The 19806-nt window shown below is 39.5% G+C and overlaps 1 protein-coding gene and 1 long non-coding RNA gene across 16 annotated transcripts in view; one reads left to right on the top strand and one right to left on the bottom strand.

Annotated features, from left to right (window-relative positions):
• Positions 1-1282: 1282 nt before the first annotated feature.
• On the bottom strand, positions 1283-8914 carry LOC139034728 (uncharacterized). The gene is made up of 2 exons (XR_011487235.1): positions 8585-8914; positions 1283-3266 (listed from the first exon to the last, which is right to left on the bottom strand). It is a non-coding gene; the product is annotated as an uncharacterized lncRNA (long non-coding RNA).
• The window catches only part of DLG1 (discs large MAGUK scaffold protein 1), a 267402-nt gene continuing 256049 nt past the window's right edge, over positions 8454-19806 (top strand). For 9 of the 15 annotated variants that reach the window (XM_020887881.2, XM_020887878.2, XM_070466201.1 and 6 more), the window contains exons 1-3: positions 9172-9359; positions 9822-9871; positions 10524-10655. In XM_020887881.2, the coding sequence (XP_020743540.1) occupies positions 9853-9871; positions 10524-10655 (151 nt within the window). In that variant the 5' untranslated portion in view covers positions 9172-9359; positions 9822-9852. Of the gene's footprint in view, positions 8530-9171; positions 9360-9821; positions 9872-10523; positions 10656-19806 lie in introns of those variants that run through there. The other 6 variants (XM_020887885.2, XM_070466203.1, XM_070466202.1 and 3 more) reach the window with 2 other exon arrangements.

Below are 19806 nucleotides of genomic sequence, written 5' to 3'. Positions count from 1 at the left end.
TTTTGGATTCTGTGGGAGAAGGTAAGGGTGGGATGATTTGAGACTAGCATTGAAACATATATATTATCATATGTGAAAAAGATCGCCAGTCCAAGTTTGATGCATGAGACAGGGTGCTCAGGGCTGGTGCACTGGGATGACCCTGAGGGATGGGATGGGGAGGGAGGTGGGAGGGGGGCTCAGGATGAAGAACACATGTACACCCATGGCTGATTCATGTCAATGTATGGCAAAAACCACTACAATATTGTAAAGTAATTAGCCTCCGATTAAAATAAATTCTTCTAAAAAAAAAAAAATAGAATACTGGAGTGGGTTGTAACCCAACAGAAGAGTGGGTTTTCTTTTCCAGGGGATCTTCATGACCCAAGGATTGAACCCATGTCTCTTGCATCTCCTACTTTGTAGGCAGATTCTTCACCCACTGAGCTATCCACAAAGCATATCCTAGGTAGCATTTGTTATAATGATAGGTATGTCTTAACAGATGTGTCTTTTTGGTTTATAGCCATCCTAGTGGGTGTGAAGTTGTATCTGATTGTGATTTTGATTTGCATTTTCCTGGTAGCTCAGACTAACATTTATTGTGAATCTCCCAACTGTATCTATTGTTTTTTTCCCCTCAGGCAATTCCAGTTTTGTTTTGTTTTGTCTGGAGGATATGTGTCCAGCTATGGCTCCTGGATCTAAGAGGAGGAAGTTAAATTGATAAGGGAATATCTCTGTGTTTAGTGGGCATATTTTCTCTTAGTCTCCTGTTTTTATTACTGTAACTCACCACCACCTTCTGCATTTAGCAACCCCAAATCTGAAACCTCTCTTTTTCTTCAATAAATAAAACTCCTGTCTTTTGGAGTAGAAGGAGAAGGGGTCACCCATCTGAGTGTATGGAAACGTAACATCTAATATCTCCTTATGTAAGTATTTAATCATTCTCCTTTTCATCACCCCCTCCACTGCCCCACAATGCCTAGCTGCACCTCATCTTCAGTAGTATCTGGAGCCTCTATTTCCTTAGCTTTTTTAGGATTCTTGAAAACAATATACCTGCTTTTTTCTAGATATAAAATTTGAATTCAATTGAAGTAAATTGAATTGAGTTATATTCTAGATATAAAATTTTAATTGAATTGAATTGAATTCTATTGTTTAAACTGAATGTTTAATGTTTAAATGTTTAATTCAAATGTAAACATATTTCAAATGTTTACAAAAATACAAAGAACAAAGCAGATAGTCTTATGTTAATCAATAGTTAACACATCACACAAACACACACACATTTTTTCCTACTTGTTTTATTTTTATTTAGTTATTTTTTACCCCAATTCCTAACTCAGGCCCTTGAATTTGACCAATTCTCCAACTACTTTCTATCTTTTTGGGGGTTACTAAGCACTCATTTTCACTGAATATGGAGAAACAAGTTTCTTTTTGTTCTAATATTTTCAGTGTAATTTTCTTTTTTTTTTTTTTCTTTATTTCTTTTTCAGAGTGATTTTCTAAGAGAGAAAAGAATATAGCTTTATTCTACTCCCCTGAATCCAAGCTTCTCTAAATTATCAAGGTAGCATTTCTTATCCAATACCTGCTCCTTCCTTTTTCTTAAATACTTTCACCACTTTCATTAGCAATTGATAACATCGGCCTCCATTTAATTTTTGTTTTTATAGTTATTATTTTATTGTCTCCCACCTACTTTGGGCTTAGCTTTATTTATTCATAAAGTAACTTGCTATTTGAAATGTTTTCCAACTTTCAGAATTTTTGCAGGGTTTTAGAAAAGCATATGTGGAAGTTTCCTCAACTGTAGCCCAATTTATTAACAAAAGATAATTAATCTCATTTTTTAAAAAAATCTGTTGAAAGAAATTAATCTAATATAAAGGGAATTTAAATAGAAAATAATATTTAAATGATATTTTGTTGTTACTGTTCTGGTGAGCTTAAAATAAAAGGAAATGATAAAGGAATCTGGGGTTATACAACATGAGAAACAGGAAAAGGACAGCTCTAGATGGTGTCATTTCCCAAAAATGAAAGACTGGCACAGAGAGCTTCTAGAAGACTATGGCAGTTTTTTTGTGCTAGAGGAGATTGGCCACTGGGACTCAATCAATGTCTCACTATGAAGAATCTTTTAGATTCTTTTGCTTATCAGAATTCTATTAGCCAAGCCACGGTTCAGAAATGAAATACAAACGATTTCCTAAAATTCCAGCAGTGTTTCTTCAAATTCTAATTAGGTTTCCTATAAAAGAATAATCCGACCAGAGGGCCCTACCCAGAGCCTTCTTTGAATAGACACTGGTAATCCTCTTGGTAGGGAGTGGGGTGAGGAAGCTGCCTCACTTAGAGATTTGACTATAATCCTAAGGATTTCAATATGGGATTCTAGAGTTTCTGTCAATACTCTGAGCTCCTCACAAGTAGAAAGGCAAATTTGGTTAAACTTAGAAATGTATTTTTAGAAAATATTACTAATTTCCCACTCCCCCTCCCTGCCCAGAGGAAGACTGATTTTTCCTGAAATGGCAGCAGAGTTCTGCTATTAGGGAGAAGCCTTTAATAATTGCATGCTGATACTATCTGGGAGCTCTTCTGTCTTGCAAAGGAGAGGATGGCACTAGATGATGTCCAAGGACCCTTCCAGACTGGTTGTTCCATACATCTGTGAAACCTCTCATTAATATTTAAGGATACTTTTCAGGGTAAAGGAAGGAAAGAAAAAGTTACAGAGTATTTTAAATAAAACCTTTGCATTAAAAAAATCTTATTTAGTTATCATGTATAATTAGGGTGTGGATACTTATTTCTTTGTGGTCAGAGGAGACATTCCTATTTCCATAAAAATGATCTTCACTGTTAAAAGCATTCAAATATATGATAAATAGGTAACAGACTAGCCAGTGCTATATTTTATCAGACTCTCTGTGTCTCTCTTCTCTCCTTTCCCTTAGTATCTCTCTGTCTTTCTAACATCTGTATCTCCAATCTGTCTCTCATACACCGGCTGCCTGCCCCAGTACATACACACACACACACACACACACACACCCCACCCCCAAACCCACAGACACACACAACCATACACACACATACAGTTGTTTGCTTGTTTGTTGTTTTTAGAAAAGAATCAAGTAGAGAAAATGCAACATAATTCAATAGAGTAAACAATGAACTAACCATCAGTCCCAGCTCTATTACTCACTAGCTGTGGTGTCCTAGACTGGATTATTTATTTTTTTTTTCCTCGATGTCCTCCCCTGCAAAGTGGGAGGTCATAATCAATATATTTACCTCAAAGGTTGCTGTGAGACTGCAATGAGTTAAATCTATCTTTGATCACTCTATGAAGGGCTATAGCAGTACAAAAGTACACCAGTTTAAAGGGGAAGCAGTTATTAGTCTGATACCAACTTAGGAACCCATTACAGCATAATATAGGAATATGAGGATGGATCATACATTAAAAAGCATGAGTTCAGTCCCTAATTGTCATGGAGGTGGGCAACTGTCCACGTTTTAAAGGGAATTGATTTCAACTTGTACCTTGTGTTTTGGTAAGAATTATCTGTGCAGAAGCAGGTCAGTCTTAGTACCAGTAAAAATGGATGGAATGGATTTTTGATGTAGATCAGTTCAGTTCAGTAGCTCAGTCGTGTCTGACTCTTCGCGACCCCATGAATCGCAGCACGCCAGGCTTCCCTGTCCATCACCAACTCCCGGAGTTTACTCAAACTCATGTCCATATAGTCGGTGATGCCATCCAGCCATCTCATCCTCTGTCGTCCCCTTCTCCTCCTGCCCTCAATCCTTCCCAGCATCAGGGTTAGATAAAATGGTACAAATACCACAGCAGGGACCAAAATTTCAAGTGCTTGGAGCTGTTGTCTCAAAGGTCACTTTGTCCAATCTTCTGTCCTGGGTATCTACCTCTCTCTGACAAGAAAGCCTTGCTGGATTCTTTCAGCCTCTGCTTGAAGGGGAACGCCCACCATCCTGGGGCAGTTCTTCAGAATTTTAGAGTTCTGACTGATTACATCAAGGAAGAACTTCTTGTGACCCAGTAAACTCTAATCCATTAGTTTTAGTCCTGTCCACTAGATACACGGAGTAAGCTTGTTTGAAGATTAAAGTAAAGCTCCCTAAAGTTCTCTTTTCTGAAAGAACTGACCCTAGGTTCCCCTTTGGGGTAAGGTTTCACATCCCTGACTGCTCTGGTTACTCTTTTCTTTCTAGTTGCTGGATCCCTCTTAAGTGTGTTGCCAGGAAATGCCTCCTGAGCTCTTCTTGGAGGTCTAAACCAGCCTGGTCACTTGTATCATTCTCAACACTGTTCCTTTTCCTGCAGCCTAAGCTGGCATGGCTGTTTTTGATATCATCCTTTTCTTTTATTGATGACCTTGGCATGGGCAGCACACTGCCACTGCCAGAGTGAGAGCAAAAGATGCAATAGAGTCTGGCAGGACCTGGGTAATTTTACACAAGATAGGCTGAGGACCTGGCTGGGAGAAAGGACACAAAGATGTGGAGCTATAAGGGTGGCTTGGGTAGAAGGATTATTGGGAAGGGAAGGTGTAAAACTGAACAACAATTTTGTTTGACAATCAAATCTCTGACATCTCAATAGAATAATAGTGGATTAGAACCTTTATCTGTAATCCTTTGACTCCTAAGGCTTTGAAGCTATTTCAAAGGAAAGTTAACTTGTAGCTGGAAAGCTTATATACATATACCTATATATATTCATTATTATAATTATTTTTAATGAGGAGGTTGGAACATTAATCAGATCCTGTATTAGATCTTAGTTGATGGCAGCTGCTATCTGCATGAAGTGAGGAGAACTTCAAGGAAATAAATGTTTGGAAAAATCCAAATGCCATTGCTTTGTATGTTGTGATGATGTGGTAGCCAGACTCTAAAAGGCCCCCATTGAGTCTAACCTCCTGGTATTCACTCTTTGAGGCTGACCTGAGTAACAAATATGAGGCTGTGGAAATGATGGTATGTTGCTTCTGAGATTAGGTTATGAAAAATGTTGTGGTTGCTGCCTTGCTCTCTATGAACACTTGCTCTGGAGGAAGTCAGCCACCATATCATGAAGATAATCACACAACCTTATAGACAGAACTGCTTGGTAAACTGAGGCCTCTTGCCAACAGAGGCCATGTGGGAGTCATATTGGAAGAGCCTCTTTAATCTGTTAAATCTTCAGATGATTGCAGCCTTGGTAAACATCTTGACTGCAATCTCGAGACCACAAGCCAGACCCATCCTGCTAAAGTTCTCCTGAATTTCTGATGCATAGAAAATGTGATAATGTTTATTACTGTTTTAGTTACTAAGCTACTGTGTTTTAAGTTACTAAGCTCTGAGGAATTTGTTTTACAGCTTTAGGTAACTAATACTGATGGATAGAAGGGAGGAATGAAGAGTAAAGGCTCTGCATTCTAGGCCTGGACTTGTCCTAGCCCCAGGGGTGGAACAGGTGTTAATGTCATTCATTTATGTCCATTCTGGACACTGCTGACCACGTATAGCTAAAAGATGACAAGAAGAAAGGGTTTCACGTCCTCTTGCTTCCTCTTCTTTCTCTGCCTTCTTTTTGTTTTTAGGGAGAGGACTAGGAAGACATTGAGAACTCACACAGATTTTGTTTTTGACTTGTCAGTTGCCTCTGAGAAAACCTGCATTGGTCTTTGTCCATTTGTTACTAGGCTGTGGGTCCTTGAGAGCAGGGCTTACATCTTTATTTCTATCCCCATCACCTACCAAGTGAACATATATGAACAGATGAAATTAAAGGGGTAGATGAAATCTCTTCCTCTTCTAAATTCTGCAGGTTCCATTCTTAGAATGGTTCCTGAAGTGGAACCACTTCACTCACAGTTCATCAATGAAGTCTTGATAACAGCAGGCATGCCATCAGTCATTTTTACTGTTAACCCTTTGCTGTGCTGTGCTTAGTTGCTTAGTCTTGTCCAACTCTTTGCAATGCGAAGAACTTAGCCTGCTAGGCTCCTCTGTCCACAGGGATTCTCAAGGCAAGACTACTGGAGTGGGTTGCCATGTACACCTCCAGCATATCTTCCTAACCCAGGGATCCAACCCAGGTCTCCTGCATTGCAGGCAGATTCTTTACCATCTGAGCCATCCAGGGGAGCCCACTATTAACCCTCCCCACTGCCTATTTCACTATTTTAAAAATCCTCCTATTTAAGCCCTTGCTCTTAAGATCTTCCTTTTACTTTTCCACCCCATTTCTTACCTGAAATGCTGCTTTAACTGTTGCTCAAGCTCCCCTGATGCAGGAGTACATAAAGAGATTTTCTATCAATACACCAGCAATATGCTACTCTCAAGTGTCCAAGGTCACAGTGGAAGGAATCTTGAACTGAAGCTAGGAGCATTAATTCTGGGCTGCTGTCACTGATTAGTCTACATGTCTTTGGTCAAGTTGCTTCCCCTCTATGGACCTCAGTTTATTTTAAACTGAGATAGTACATCTAGATGAGCTCTTAAGTCACTGGGTTCTCCTAACAAGTTAGGATTCCAAGATGCAATCCAGAAGTGAAATCCATATACCTCTGAGCAACTGTTATGATTACAGTACAAGGTTCCTGGGACTTCCCTTTATTAGCCCAAGGATATTGCCTCAGTGAAAGACTATCTGGTTTACTGGGAAAAGCCTTCTAGTTTTCACAGACATGATCTCTGTGGTTCCAGTTTTGTCACTAACTCTGGGTGATCTTGAAACAGCTCAATAGAATTCCATCACCTCTACTAGCTTTGTTCACAGTGATGCCTCCTAAGGTCTACTTGACTTCACATTCCAGGATGTCTGGTTCTAGATGAGTGATCACACCATCATGATTATCTGGGTCATGAAGATCTTTTTTGTACAGTTCTTCTGTGTATTCTAGCCACCTCTTCTTAATATCTTCTGCTTCTGTTAGGTCCATACCATTTCTGTCCTTTATTGTGCCAATCTTTGCATGACATGTTCCCTTGGTAGCTCTAATTTTCTTGAAGAGATCTCTAGTCTTTCCCATTCTATTGTTTTCCTCTATTTCTTTGCATTAATCACTGAGGAAGGCTTTCTTATCTCTCCTTGCTATTCTTTGGAACTCTTCATTCAGATGAGTATATCTTTCCCTTTCTCCTTTGTCTTTTGCTTCTCTTCTTTTCACAGCTATTTGTAAGGAATCACTGCACATTGTGACTGCCGCCATGAAATGACACTTGCTCCTTGGAAGAAAAGTTATGACCAACCTAGACAGCTTATTAAAAAGTAGAGACATTACTTTGCCAACAAAGCTCTGTCTAGTCAAAGCTATAGTTTTCCCAGTAGTCATGTATGGATGTGAAAGTTGGAGCGCCGAAGGATTGATGCTTTTGAACTGTGATGGTGGAGAAGACTTCTGTGAGTCCCTTGGACTATAAGGAGATCCAACCAGTCAATCCTAAAGGAAATCAGTTATGAATATATATTGGAAGGACTGATGCTGAAGCTGAAACTCCAATACTTTGGCCACCTTCTGGGAAGAACTGACTCATTAGAAAAGACTCTCATGCTGGGCAAGATTGAAGGCGGGAGGAGAAGGGGACGACAGAGGATGAGATGGTTTGATGGCATCACCGACTCAATGGACATGGGTTTGGGTGGACTCCGGGAGTTGGTGATGGACAGGGAGGCCTGGCGTGCTGCGTTTCATGGGGTCGCAAAGAGTCGGACACGACTGAGCGACTAAACTGAACTGGGTGATCTTAGGCAAATTCTTCTCCCTGGATAAGAGCATGGAGGTTGCTGCTACACAGAAGAGGGTCGAAGACCTGGAAGTGATTTGAACAGCTTTTCCCAATTCCTTTTCCAGAACCTCGGAGGCTCAGCCCCGGAGCGGGGTCCTGGCCGGCCAATAGTCCCGTTCCTAGGTGCAACCGAAACTTAAACGAACTTTGCTAACTGAGCTTCGGCTCGGCGGGCGGTAGCTACAGGTGAGTTCTTAAAGGGGCCGCCAGAGCTTGGGTAATACTTGAAGCTGTTGACTTGGCGGGAGTTGCAGGCAAGGGAGAATGAATGAGAAAACGAACGAACAAATTTTCTATTCCCTTCCTTAAATGCATTCATACTTGGAATTAATCACTTAGATTTAAAAAATTCTCTGGGAAAACCGTCAATCTCTTATCAGATTAACTAATCTCCACATTTTACCTACCCTTCTTTAATTCAATTCCTCCAAAACTTTTACTGAGGGGCTAATAGTAACTTCTCAAAAATTAGCACCAAGTGTAAGAATGCAGAGACGGCACCCATCCCCCTCGCAAAGCCTCCCTTTTCCCCCTCCCAGGCTCCGCCCTTTCCCGCCCCCTATCGTGGGTGGCTCGGGCGACACCTCCCAGAGAATGCTTTTCCAGGTTGGGGATCCACCCCCGGGGTGGATCTCTGTCCGGCTGAGTTGGAAACGACACGCGTTTAGTGAGGGTAAAGGGTGTCTCGGAATGTGTGTCCTGGATCTGGTGTAGGTGAGGTCACATTTCTCTTCCGACACTGTCACTCTTCCTCGCCTGGTGCACTTACTCGCTCAGAACCGCGGGACACACCGGTGGGCTAGGACGAGGTAAAGGCGGGCTCTTCCAGGGCGTCCCGGCCCACCTGTAGAGTCTGTGCGTCAACTCCTTTGTTCTCAGAACCACTTCGGTGACCGCGCCTTTACGCAAGGAGGTTCACTTCGACGTTCCTCAGGTCCCCTTCTGCCGTCCCCAGCCCCCTCCTGGCCCTCCTCCCTCTTCGAACCCTAAGGTAGCAGCGCTGAGAGCCCGGGGCTCGGCGCGAGCCGCCTCCTCACTTCCCATTGGCTGAGAGCGCTGGGAAAGCGGTCACGTGGGGGCGCGGCAATCCAGATCAAGGGCCGCCATCTTGGCGGAAAGTTTGGGGGGAGAGCGGTTGGGGGCGCGGAAGGAGGCGAGGTTCCGGGGGTGTGGCGGTTAAGAGCTGAGAGGGCGAGCGGGCTAGCGGGCACCGGCGAGTGAGGAGGCGCCGGCGGCTGAGGCGGAGGAAGAGGCAACGGGGGTGCAGCCGCCGAGGGGAGCTCCTCCCCCGTTCCCTCACCCCCCTCTGCACAGCTCCGCGAGCCCCGGGTAGGGCGGGGGGACGTGGAGCGGGGCAGGGCGGGGGAGACGGTCCGGGGCGCACCCCAGCTCCGAGCGCACGCCACTCGCAGGAACTTTGTGGCGGCGCCGCAGGTGTGGGGGCCCGCGGAGGTGTGCATGTGGGGCACGAGGGCGTCGGAGAGCGGCCGCTGTCCTGTCCGGCCCTCGCTGGAGTAGCTCGGAGGAAGCCAACAAGGAATCAGGCAAGCGAGAGGAGGGGGCCCGAGCAGGGCGGGGTGATCAATCCAGTTGGTTCCTTCTCCGAGTGCCTTACAGTCTCTGCTGGTTTAGGGGCCAAGGGTCGGAGCGCCTCTTCACCCCCCAGTAGCAGGTGGGGGGGTATGCCTTCTTATGCGGGGGGAGGGGTGGCCCCACGTCTAGCATTAAGCACCCTTGGAGAAGGGGCAGCTTTCGAGGAGAGTTTGGCAGCTTGCTTCTGTCTGCTCTTAATTTGCAGGGGAACCCAACCTTAGGTAAAAGCTTTCTAGATTGACACTGCTGGGTTTTGAGGCTCTCTCCTTTCACTTGGGAAAACTTTGCCAGGTGGACTTTTCAAATAGGGCTAGGAGTTTTTCTATTTGAGAATTAGGAGTAAATGCTACTTTAACCTCTGTTTTGTTCTTTTCTAAATTAAGTTCTGTTTCCTTTCTGTTTTGTGTTCTAAGGTGTGTGCTCTCTTCCTGATTCTGGAGAAAAATGCCGGTCCGGAAGCAAGGTGAGATTTTACTTCGGAACTCTTGTGGCTATCCCTTGCATTTTTTTGTTTTGTGCTTGCTGTGTTTTACAGATGTTTGTGTAACTGATGAGACAGCACAGCCTTGCCTTACTGCTTAGGGAATCTCAGCCTTAATCATTCAGAAGAGGGAAGCACCTAAATGTTTGTCAAACTTTTTTCCCTTGACATCTCTGGACTGGAGAGGCAATTAACTTTTTTCCCCTCTGAAATGTCTGTTTAAAAAGTTTGTGTTGGCGTTTTAATATTTTATTTTATCGTTCTTAGTAAACCCTTTCGTGAACGTATGTGAAATACTGGCTAAGAACTACTAGTTTTGAAAGAATACTTGAATTGTACGGATTGTAGTAATCGGTGTTTGTATATCAGATCAACTAAACTATGTTACTAACACTGATTAAATGATCACTAGAACACATTGGTTACAAACTACTCACCTTGTTTTATTGTGACATAATGAACATTTTTGGAATCATTTCTAAGAACTATTTATGTGTACAGGAATATAGTAGTGTGAATTGACTTGGAGGTTTGGAGAATTGTTTAGGTATCTTGCAGTCATTTGCTGCATAGCTAGTTTGTAGTACTTCCTTATAAATATATAATTTTAATCAAACTTTTTTATTCTTTTCAGATACCCAGAGAGCACTGCACCTTTTGGAAGATTATCGTTCGAGACTAAGCCAAACAGAAGACAGACAGCTCAGAAGTTCCATAGAACGGGTTATTAACATATTCCAGAGCAACCTCTTTCAGGCTTTAATAGGTGGGAATTAAAACTTTATTTGTGACCATTTAGTGCTTCTCTGAATTCACTTATTTTAAACTTAAGAGTGATATACTTGGTTCTCTGTGAGCCATGCAGTTACTTGAACATCCAGTGAATTGTGTGTTTTGATACTTAGGTCAATATCTTTTCCAAAAGTATCTAATAACCAAAAAAACTTTCAGTATGATTATTTCAGTGGTCTTTGATAACAAAGTGTAATATCCTAGCATTAAAAAATGAAGAGGTTGCAAAAAGTAATGACTGACTAACTGTTAGCTTGTTTCTGTGTTGGTTTTGTTATTTCTCTGGAATATCTGAAAATATTTGAAGAGTTCTGTGTTTAAGAACATTCATTCTCTTAATATAGACCTCTGTTTAAACTTGGCATTTGTAGAGTTAGAGTTTTAGACTTGAAAAATGATCTTACAGATAATCTTGGTCTAATCTTATTTTACAGACAAGAATATTGAAACAGAGTTTTATTCTTAACTGTAACTTAAATTTGATGTGCTTCATTGTTTTAAAGGAGAACTGAACAAGGGTGCTGAGTTCTACTCCTGACAGTGCTATTGATTGAATGAGATGGTATAAATCATATAATCTGTTCTAGGTCACTGCATTAGCTGTAGCCTGTGGATGCAGTGGAACAGTGCTTTTAACCTTTTTCCTAAAAAGTAGCTAGATCCTTTTTTAAAGCAAAATCTTATATTTTGTACACAATTCATGGTATATAAAACAAGATGATCCGTTCTGGCCCTTTTCTCTAGGTACCTTGAAAAGTGTACAAATCACTGAACTAGAAAAATTGTCCCTTTCAATTCTAAGAATAAAATGCATTTTTATTAATCATTGACTATATCACATATTAAAATAAGACATTTCATTGCATTATATTTTTTCCCTCAGTAGTTACAGCCTTATATCTATGTATTGATGGAGTAACTTTTGATGTGATTTGAGGTTAATGTAGCCTATCCTATCCTACTTTCAAGTTAATGTATTCTATCATATAGCTTATTGGTAAATTGATACTAGACTAAATTAGTTTTAGAATTAAAACGTTAAAAAAGATCACTCAGTACACTTAAATATAATTTAGCATTATTATAAACTTTTGAAAACATACACAACAACAGAGAGAACAGTATAATGAACTATTATATGTCTGTCACTCATGTTTAAAAATGACCAGTATTTTGCTTATTTTGTTTAAACAGATGGACATTTACTCCATTTGAATTTCTAAGTTCTGAGGTTTAAGGTCCAAATGGATCAAATTGGATTCCTCTGAAAAAACAACAGAGGAAGGAAAAATCACTTCTAGTTATTTTCTAAATCACCATTAAACCTAGGAATATTTTATTTAGTAGGCTCACTGTTTAGGAAAAAGTAGTATGACTTGTATGTCTTATTTTACATGTAATTCATAGATAGATGGAGTCCTCTGTGTGGAGTCCATGACTTAAGAAAATTAAATCATTAGTGAAGTAGTCAACCAGAACCAACACTTAGATTGAGATGGGAAGTAGATTTGCAATGTTGATGGGGATTTTTTTTTTAATATATTCTGCCTCCTCTATTTTGAATGTGTTTATTCTTATGCATAATTGAATTCTGATAGAGTTAGTTTTCTAATTGTAACTTACAGTTGTAAATCTTTGTCCTGTGTGATTTTATTGGTAGTGAATTTAAGCTTTGCTGTTTAGGTTTACTTATATTTAAGGTCGTATAGAATATAGTATCAGATTTTGGTGTAAGGAAAGTAATACATTTTACGAATTTTGAAACAAGTAAATTTAGTAGAGGGTTTTTTGTGTTTCTATACTATAATTGAATTCTTGACACTACTAAATTAATAAATGCAGTTTCTGGTTCATGCTTAAGTTGGATTAACTAATTTTTGAAAAATTTTAGGCCAGTAAGATTTTCTTCCCTTTGCATCTGTACCATTGTTTTTGAAACACTGTGATAGTTTTTTAAACTTGTAAATTACCCTAAGTTAAACTAGAGTCCATTGTGTTTATAGTATGTACTGAAAAATTCTGTGTTAACTGTTTTTTCCTTTAGTAGGTAGTACTTCATCTTCTGAGGTGATACTTGTGAATCATTGAATTAAAGGAGACCTAGGGTCTTGACCATTAATTGTTTCTTTTTTTTCTTTCTTTTTTTTTTGACCATTAATTGTTGAAAATCATATGGTGCTTAGGTTTTTGACTTTAAGAGTTTGGAAGTCACCTCCTAGGCTATAGTGAATTACTTAGTTACTACTTGGACTTGGAGTCTACAATAGTTATTTATTGAGTGATTCTTGAATTGGTAGTTTGTATCCACTGCATTTAAAACAACTCTGTGCAAGGACCTAAGTTGTTATGTTATCCCCTCGCCACCCGCCACCCCATAGTTGATATATTATTAAGGTTAGGTTTCTGGCACCTTGAAGGGCTTCCTTGGTGGCTCAACAGTAAAGAATTCACCTGCAATGCAGGGGACACGGGTTCAATCCCTGGGTTGGGAAGATTCCCTGGAGAAGGAGATGGCAACCTACTCCAGTTATTCTTGCCCGAGAAATCCCATGAAGAGAGGACCCTGGCAGACTAGTCCATGGGGTCGCAAGAGTTGGACACAACTTAGCAACTAAACCACCACCACTTTGTTGTTTTTCAGAGGAATAAGCATGCACATACTGCGCTATATCTGTTCTAAGATACCAATTTTAAAAAACTTTAACATCTCTGAACCTGGGATGAATTTTATAATGGATATATATTGGCATTGGTTTTACATTCTTAGTGGCATGTGATATAATGGTGCATTTTATATTTGATAGTGTCAGTATCAGTAACCTCAATTCAGTGAAATATGGTAATCATTGTTCTTGCTTTGAGGCTTGGTAGTACTATCCTTGAAGGATGGTTTGTAGATTTAAAAATTATTGAAAGTAGAAGATTTTATTAACTTCTGAGTTTTAGCTAAGTTGTTTCTTTAGAGGTGAGTATTTAAATTATAGTTTTAAAAAAGTCTGTGAACTATGTATTTAAAAAAAAATTTATTCCTCAAAAATCTGGTGATTATTTTTGTATAAATGGGAAACAAAGTCCACCTGATTTTAATCCCTAATTTAGGTGAGAGCAAGTTGAAAACTTAATATATTTGATTTTGTAGTCTCATTTTCTGTACTTCTAGTTGAAAATTTTGTGAGTAAAATAGATTGATGACAGTCAGCTGTTCAGGTCCATAGTGGTTTGCAGTCATCTTTTATTCTCGGGTTTGTCTGGGATCAGAGAGGATCTTGGTAGTCCTCAAAGATTTTGTACCAGTCTAGACCCCTGGGTTTACTTATGGGACCAGAGAACTCATCTACCTTCCTTGTGCACAGGAGAAAAACCTGGGCTCAAAATCAGACTGGCTTTGGAGACTTTAGTAAGTTGTGTCACATGATTTGTATATTTTATCTGTGATAAATAGCAGTCTTCTTTTAAAGCACTATTTTATTAAAATTCTGCACATATTTCAAAATGAAGATGGATTATGCAATGAAACTGTCCATTTCTGAGATTTTTAGCTTCAAATTTGTTTACTGCTACTTTATTAACTTTCACTTGCCCTTGTAAACATAGTGAAGGACATTTGAATTTGGAGATACTGAGTTTCAAGTGTGACTCCTTTTTTATTTTAATTGTAAAAAAAAAAAAAACCTAAAATCTGTCACCTTAACCATTTTTAAATGTGTTGGTTAGCATGTTAAGTATATTCATATTGCTGTGAAACAATTCAGAACTTCTTCATCTTGCAAAATTAAAACTCAATATGTATTAAGCAACAGCTCCCCTTTTCTTCCTCTTTCCCGCCCTTGATAACCAACATTCTACTTTCTGTCTCTGATTTTGACTACTGTAAGTACCTCATATAGGGAAATCATAAAGTATTTGTCTTTTTGTGACAGGTTTATTTTACTTAGCATAATGTTCTCAAAGTTCATTCATGTTGTAGCATGTGATAGGATTTCCTTCCTTACTAAGGCTGAATAATAGTGAGTGGTGGGGGGTGGCATTGTGTGTGTGTAAATGTGTGTGTGTGTATAAATGTGTGTGTGTCAGATTTTTGCTTATCCATTGATCCCTGGATGGGTGGTTGCATTGTTTTACCTCTTGACTGTTGTGAACAGTGTGACTGTGTGAGTATGCAAGCATCTCTTTGAGAATCTACTTTCAGTTCTTTTGAGTGTACATGTGAAAGTGACATTGTAGGATCATATGATAGAAAATTTTTAATTTTTCCAAGGAACCACCATAATGTTTTTCATAGAAATTGCATCTTTTTATAATCTCAGTAACAGCACATACGGGTTCCAGTTTCTCCCCAGCTTTGCCAACACTTGATATTTTCAAGTTTTTTGATAGTAGCCATCCTAATGGATGTGATAATGTGATTACTTTTTAAGAATGTAAAAAGTAATAATGGCTAATATTTATTGAACACTTTCTATGTGCTGATAAAAATACCTCGTTTAGTCATCGTAATTCTGTGAGGTGTATATTCACCTATGAGGTGATTATACCATTTTATAGATTAGGAAAAAGAGGAGATGGGTGATTATGTAGCTTGCCCAAGAATTCTCAGATAGTCTACTGTGGAGCCAGAAACTGGACTCAGCTAATCTGATCCAGAGTCTCTCTTCACCTTCAACCATTAGGGTGGTCTTTATCATAAGTTTAATACTACTCTGTGATAAAGAACATTGACAACAGGTATGTTTAACATAGATGTTGCTTTGTAGGGTCAATGTTTTTAAAACGTTGTTTTTAAGTTTTTACTTTAAAGGAGAATGTTTATATTGATGGAATTTACATATTTTGAAAAGTGTATTCAGTAATCAAAGTTTACAAATTTCCAGCTATAATGGTAAAATGTCAGAGTTCCTTAGATTTTTTTGCTTATTATTGGTCTCAGTGATATAATATGTTAGTGTATTGTTAACTTTGTACACGTGTGTGTGTGTGTGTGTGTGTGTGTGTGTGTAGGTTTGAGGAAGGAAAACAATTATAACAATATGGATCAGACTATTGGCTACAGCTTTATGGAATTGGAGGAAATTTTTATTAACTTTCTGGTTAGTGGTTTTGATTGAATTGGGTTGTTACTTATTTGTTACGCTTGCTTTGAGGCAATATTTTGAAAAAGCAGAAGCTGGTTGAATTCTTTTTAGAACCTTGCAATCACAGAGCTGTAAAAGTATCTTTAAATATTTCTTCTAGCCCTGGTTATTTTATCTATGTAGGGACAGTTTTTTTCCTATTAAAAATTTCCTTTTCCAATAATTTTCCCGATATACTATCCAGGTATTGCATTTAGTTGTCAAGTTTCTCTGTTGTTGCTGTTCAGTTGCTGTGTCATGTCCGACTCGTGACCCCATGGACTGCAGCACGCCAGGCTTCCCTGTCCTTCCTGTCCCCTGTTCTTCACCATCTCCCAGAGCTTGCTGAAACTCACTGTCCATTCAGTCAGTGACGCCACCAACATCTTGTCCTCTGTTGTCCCCTTCTCCTGCCTTCAGCCCTTCCCAACATCAGGGTCTTTTCTGATGATCCAGCTCTTCGCATCAGTTGGCTAGAGTACTGGAGCTTCAGCGTCAGCGTCAGCCCTTCTAATGAATATTCAGGGTTGATTTCTTTTAAGATTGACTGATTTGGTCTCTCTGAAGTCCAAGGGCCTCTCAAGAGTCTTCTCCAACACCACAGTTCAAAAGTATCAATTCTTCGATGCTCAGCCTTCTTTCTGGTCCAACTCTCACATCCATACATGAATACTGGAAAAACCATAGCTTTGACTGGACGGACCTTTGTTGGCAAAGTAATGTCTCTGCTTTTTAATTTGCTGTTTAGGTTGGTCATAGCTTTTCTTCCAAGGAGCAAGCGTTTTTTAATTTCATGGCTGCAGTCACCATCTGCATTGATTTTGGAGCCCCCCGAAAATAAAGTCTCTCACTGTTTCCACTGTTTCCCCATCTGTTTGCCATGAAGTAATGGGACCAGATGCCATGATCTTAGTTTTTTGAATGTTTGAGTTTTAAACCAGCTTTTTCAGTCTCCTCTTGCACCTTTATCCAGAGGTCCTTTAGTTCTTTGCTTTCTGCCATAAGGGTGGTGTCATCTGCATATCTGAGTTTATTGATATTTCTCCCAGCAGTCTTGATTCCAGCTTGTGCTTCATCCAGCCTGGCATTTTGCGTGATGTACTCTGCATATAAGTTAAATAAGCAGGGTGACAATATATAGCCTTGACATACTCCTTTCCAAATTTTGGGGCTTCCCTGGTGGCTCAGATGGTAAAGCGTCTGCCTGCAACGCGGTAGACCTGGGTTTGATCCTTGGGTCGGAAAGATCCCCTGAAGAAGGAAGTGGCAACCCACTCCAGTACTCTTGCCTGGAGAATCCCATGGACAGAGGAGCCTGGTAGGCTACAGTCTGTGTGGTCACAGAGAGTAGGACATGACTGAGTGACTTCACTTTCACTTTCCCAATTTTGAATCAGTGAGTTGTTCCATGTTCGGTTCTAACTGTTGCTTCTTGACCTGCATACAGGTTTCTCAGGAGACAGGTAAGGTGGTCTGGTATTCCCATCTCTTGAAGAATTTTCCACAGTCTGTGTGATCCACACAGTCAAAGGCTTTAGTGTAACCAATGAAGCAGAAGTAGATGATTTTCTGGAATTCTCTTGCATTTTCTAAGATCAGCAGATGTTGGCAATTTGATCTCTGGTTCCCCTTTAGTCTTCTTTAATCTGTGCACATTTCCACAGCTTGTGTCTTTTATGACATTAATGTATTTGAAGAAGATTGTTCCCCCTGCTCTTATTTTTTTATATAAAGTTTCCTGTTGTAAGTTTGCTAATATTTACTTGTGAATAAACTCAGGTTTTTTATTCTCTGTTTCTGTATATCCATAGGTACAGGATGTCTTCTGCCCTTCATTTAATGTTAATTTTAATCACCCAGGTATTGTCTAATTGCTCTAGTCTGTAGTTACTTTTTTCCCTTTTGCAGTTTATAAGCAGTATATGGGGGAGATGCTTTAACATGTTGTAGTCCCCCTGCTCTTTAGAGACATTTCCATCTAGACTTAGCATCCACTGATGAAGCTTGCCTGAATCAGTTTTTACTGTGTTGAAAATGACAGCTGAAAGATTGTAGTAGTGTTTTTTTTTTTTAAATGCAGCAGCACTTTTCTATAGTTTCTAGTTAACATTTGGCATTTTACTGTAATTAAAAGCACTGCTCTCCCATTTATCTACCTACCTATCTAGCTATCATATTTCTTTGATTGGTTGATCATATATTATCATCCATAATGATTTTGGTGTTCAGATTGTCTCAGATTTACCTAGTATAAGGCTTCTCTAGCTTGGTTGGAATGTCTTTATGGCATTCCCTCATTTTTTTTTTAAGCACAATTTCATAGTTTTTGGCATAACAAGATGTTCTAGGTTCATCTTGTGCATAACCTGCCCCAGCCTTAGAATCAACCATTTCTTTGAGAAGTTCTGGTTCCTTTTGATACATACCTTGTTTTAAGGAATATACTATGACTGTTAGTCATATCATATTTAAAGTGTTGGAATAATTTATTTTGGACACTGGCTTGACCTTTTTTCTCTTGCTAGTGTGTGAAACAACAAATTATAATACATAGTTTAAAATTTTATGTACTTCTTTGGGAATCAAAGTGATTTTTTAAATATATGTTGATTTAGTCAAAAGCAGAGTAATCTGTGCCTGAGTAGGTTTGAATATTGTGTATTTTAGTTTACAAAAACATGTACTTGCTTTTAATCAATTAACTGGTAAAATTTTTCTCTCTGAAATGATTAGATTGTATTTCATTGTACATTAGCTGTCTAGTTGTCTTTTCTCTAACCCTCCAGAGTGGAATTTATAAACATTTACGGTCAGATACATGTACTTTATATAAAATAAGCAAGAAAATTCTTACAACAGAGATAACCTACTTCTTCCATAGGGTAAAGATCCTTCTAGAATGTTATTCTTGTGTATATATACACATTTTCATTTTGCAAAACAAAGTCCTGTATACAAATTTTGTGTGTAAAACATGGTGCTCAGTTGCATCTAACTTTTTGTGGCCCCATGGACTGTAGCCCACCAGGCTCCTCTGTCCATGGAAATTCCAGTATTCTTTGTTTTGTCACCTGTGGTTTTGGTGGAATTCTCCAGGCAAGAATACTGGAGTGGGTTGCCATTTCCTCCTCCAGGGATCTTCTCAACCCAGGAATTGAACCCCTGGTCTCCTGCATTGGCAGGCGGATTCTTCACCACTTGAGCCACCTGGGAAGCTACAAATAAAACATGGTATAATTGATTCTCCAATTCAGTGGGAATTGATACTTAAAATTGTTATATAAAATGAAAAATATCATCAGATTAAAATTACCCTTAAAAATTCTTCAGGAATTGTGTCTCATTAACTACAATTCTGCTGCTTTTCTTTCTAGTGGAGAGAAATCATTTCTTCAGTTGGGCAGCAGATGAAGTAGTTGACTTGTGTTTAAATGACCTTTGGTGTTCAGTTCAGTTCAGTCACTCAGTTGTGTCCGACTCTTTGCAACCCCATGAACCGCAGCACGCCAGGCCTCCCTGTCCATCACCAACTCCCAGAGTCCACCCAAACCCATGTCCATCGAGTCGATGATGCCATCCAACCATCTCATCCTCTGTCATCCCCTTCTCCTCCTGCCCTCAATCCTTCCCGACATTAGGGTCTTTTCAAATGAGTCAGCTCTTCTCATCAGGTGGCCAAAGTATTGGAGTTTCAGCTTCAACATCAGTCCTTCCAATGAACACCCAGGACTGATCTTTAGGATGGACTGGTTGGCTCTCCTTGCAAAGCACATAATTCTAGAATCACATTCAGCACAGTGAAATATAGAGAGATGCTATGATAATGCAGACTACCTGAGGGAACAGTCTTCTCTTCTCAGTTTTTATTTGCTGACAATTTGCTTACTGACTAATAGGAAGAATTTCCCTATTTTTGGTGGAAAGAGGTGCTGTGGTTGAATTTGCCTAAGTGTATACAGTGTGACTTCTCTGTGCTGTACATTTTAACTTTTTATCCCACAAAATTTATCTTTA

Source organism: Odocoileus virginianus, chromosome 4 (assembly GCF_023699985.2).
Source record: "Odocoileus virginianus isolate 20LAN1187 ecotype Illinois chromosome 4, Ovbor_1.2, whole genome shotgun sequence".
Taxonomy (NCBI): Eukaryota; Metazoa; Chordata; class Mammalia; order Artiodactyla; family Cervidae; genus Odocoileus; species Odocoileus virginianus.
Note: the sequence above shows the minus strand (reverse complement) of the source record. Positions and strands in the feature narration are given on the sequence as shown.